Source organism: Amphimedon queenslandica, unplaced genomic scaffold (genome assembly GCF_000090795.2).
Source record: "Amphimedon queenslandica unplaced genomic scaffold, v1.1 AMPQUscaffold_13506, whole genome shotgun sequence".
Classification (NCBI taxonomy): Eukaryota; Metazoa; Porifera; class Demospongiae; order Haplosclerida; family Niphatidae; genus Amphimedon; species Amphimedon queenslandica.
The window spans coordinates 91303-94698 of NW_003546258.1; the positions used below are offsets into that span (position 1 = coordinate 91303).

The following is a 3396-nucleotide window of genomic DNA, read 5'->3' on the forward strand; positions in this document are numbered from 1 at the left end:
GGACACCAGATGAACTAAATTTTTTAAATGATTGTTGTTATTGTTATTATTATGGCTTGCATTTTTCTTAAAGTTTGAAACCTGACAGTGTGGGTGTGTGTGTGAGAGCTATGAACACATACACACTATGAGCTAATAATTCATTTTTATTATTATTCTCAAAAATAACGCAGCACAACCGTTTTATCTTATACTACATCATCATCATGCAACCATATAAAAATGGCGTGTTTTTACATGTATTCACCTACTATATCAACCAATAAACCAACGAGCGTGCATAGCTTTAGCAAGAAATATGAAATAATAGGAGAACCCAATTCAAAACGAAAACATACAAAAAACCAGGATAATGCAGACCTGCAAAACCTGTTTGTACGATACTCTTTATTTTTGATTCTTTGTATCTTTGTTATAGCAAAACAGATTACATGGATCTATTCACATGCAACAAATGATGCTCATTAAGCACACACACAGACACAGACACACATTGTACTTGTCAACACTAAATTATATGCATGCATAACCAGTAAACAAAGTGATACAAGCATTCCTCCTTATAGTAGTCTGTGTCCTTATATATATATACATCAATGCTTGTCATATTGGGCAATTAGTGAGCAATATGCATGTAGAGTGGAGCTGTCATTAAAAATCTGCTATCAAAACTTATTTACTCATATATTTAATCCTCTCTGTTTCTCTCTCTCTCTCTCTCTTTTGTACTACTGATACTTATATGCATAACAGCCCAGATGGTTTACAAAACAACCTCTAACCACAATCACTCCAGTGTTCAGTACATGTAGTGTATTGGTCTATGGTCATATTTTGTAGGGATGAAAACCACCACACTACTCTACCCACTAAGTGCACTTTGCTTAGGTGTGCCTACACTCAAAGACTCCTGTGGTTAGGTGACTTCTTTGACTAGAGAAAGAAAAAGAACATTATTCCACTTCAACTGTCATTTTGGGGCTTAGTTCGATCTGAGCTTGCATTGGAATGAATGGTACCCGCTCGCTCGCTCGTTTAAGAATTTTCGAATTTCAAGCAGTTCACTCATTTATTGATTTAATAACACTGAACTGTATAATAGGTTTGTTATTATGTAAACACTAATTTCTGTCAATCAAACGGCTGCTCCTACTTCACATACTTGCTTTGTATCAAAAGCTAAGTTTGTACTTTAAAATGTCTCTTATTTATTGGTCCTATTACCGATGACTCTCTACCCGATCTTGTGACACGGCAGGCTTCCCTAATAGTTGTTGATTTGTTTACTTAAAACACTTGTTTGCTCTTTAATAAGTCAAAGACTGGACTCGTAACAAAAATGAGCAACCCACACTGCATGTTACAATGGTAAAAGTACCTACATACATACACACTCACACACACAACACACAATAATGGAAATATTTAATTACACAGAGTGGTAGGGATCAGAGAGTCCATGCATCCTTTGATAATTGCATTACTAGAAACAACAAATAATGTATCAAATGTACTGAAGTAGCTTCTCACAAAGAAATATGATATACTTAATTATGAGTGAAATATACCAAATTACCACACACTCGCAGTGCGCACTCTTGGTAATACTATACTGCAAGCTCGATTGATATGCAAGGAATTTGGAGTCTATCCTTTCTAAGAGCTCAGTTTTTTATTTCTCATCAAAACACGGCCTTTGTGACAGTCCCGGCCTCAATCGTACTTCAAAGCCCTCGTGGAGTCTTTGATGTCCTGTGGGAGAGATAGCATTGTGATGGCAACAAGGTATTAACGGGAGCAATTCAAATACCATAGGATAGAGATAGGGGGAAAGAGAGAGAGAGAGAGAGGGAGTGGAGATAGAATATTTCTCTTTTCTTGGTACTTTATCAGTTCCTTTCTCCTACTTTATCTCTGGATAAAGAGGATAAATGTAATTCAATTTTCTAAGAAACACTACATTTGCCATTGCTTCTTCATGACATGCGAGCGTTGGTATGTGTTGATGTTATCCTGGCACTATTTACTCCAATCCATCCATCCACTCAAACCACTTAGCTCAATTTTGTGTGTGTCTGCATATCTTCCTGTACTATACTATACTATAAATGAGTCGTACAGCATTCTAGAGTAAATGACAAGTTTATTTCGTATACTCTTGAGGAAAGACAAAATGAAAATTGCTTCATTAGGTAACACACCTCATAACAGTGTGTGTGTGTGTGTGTGTGTGTGTGTGTGTGTGTGTGCGTGTGTGTGCGTGTGGATTAGGCTGAGAGTAAGAGAACAGATGTGTCCCAAACACACCTGCTTAGGTATTTTGCGATAATTGTCTTGATGAGAGAAAGAATGCTTTTTTCTCGATAAATATTATAACATCGTAATAACGATGATAATAATGATAATAATTTATTATAATGAATATTAATAATAATAATAATAATAATAATGATAATGATAATGATAATAATAATAATGATGATAATAATAATAATAATAATGGTACAAATAATTACTTGTAAAAGGAGGGAAATAGTAGATTTATAATCACACTGAGATAATACATGTGAGTGCACAGTAACTATTAAGGAAATGGTTCTTCTACATGTGAAAATTGATGGAGGAGCAGTGAAGAGAGAGAGAAAGAGAGAGGGAAAAAACAACAAGAGGATTGTTGGAAGGAGGAGAGATTAAATAAATAAAATAGTAAGAAAGTTTTATTGAATTCCTATGAGATTGTAGTATGAGGGACTGATAGAGAGGACCTGTTTGGATCCAGCATAAATCCTAAAGTGGCCGGGCTGCTCTGCTGCTGTGGAGACTGCCCCTCATACTTTATAGATGAAGTTGGATGAGGTTGATGAGGATGGTTAAAGTGTAAAGCCTGAGAGTGGGGATAGTGCGGTGTGTGTGGTACTGGTGGCGAGGCTATGAGCGGGCCTTGTTGAAACAGACCAAGTGTGTTTGCAGCTGCATTCGGCTGTAGACTCATTCCAGAGCCATGAATGAGAGGATTGTGCAGGAGCTCTGTGTGGTAGTGAGCGTAAGAGAGGGGTATCCCAAGGCTACGTGCTGCTCTTTCTGCCTCTGCCTCTCTCAGTCTTTTCTCCTTTGCCCTTCGATTTTGAAACCAAATCTTGACCTGGGTCTCAGTTAATTTAAGATACTCTGCAAATTCTGCTCTCTCTGCAACCGAGAGGTAGCGCTGCTGTCGAAACTTTCTCTCTAGAGCTATGAGCTGGGTACTTGTGAATGGTGTGCGAGGTTTTCTGTCTTTCTTCTGCTTCTTTAGCTTTGCTTGGCCAATTGTAGGACTACCTGAAACTGGAGAGAGAGAGAGAGAGAGAGTGATGGAGAGAGAGAGAGAGAAGGAAGTAATGTAAATTACAAGAGAGG

At 37.5% G+C, this 3396-nt stretch overlaps 1 protein-coding gene across 1 annotated transcript in view; it reads right to left on the reverse strand.

Annotated features, from left to right (window-relative positions):
- Positions 1 to 2515: 2515 nt before the first annotated feature.
- Positions 2516 to 3396, reverse strand: part of LOC100631603 (Msx) — a 1902-nt gene continuing 1021 nt past the window's right edge. Inside the window, 1 exon segment of the mRNA NM_001279267.1 lies at positions 2516 to 3324. Coding sequence (NP_001266196.1) covers positions 2729 to 3324 — 596 coding nt within the window. The 3' untranslated portion in view covers positions 2516 to 2728.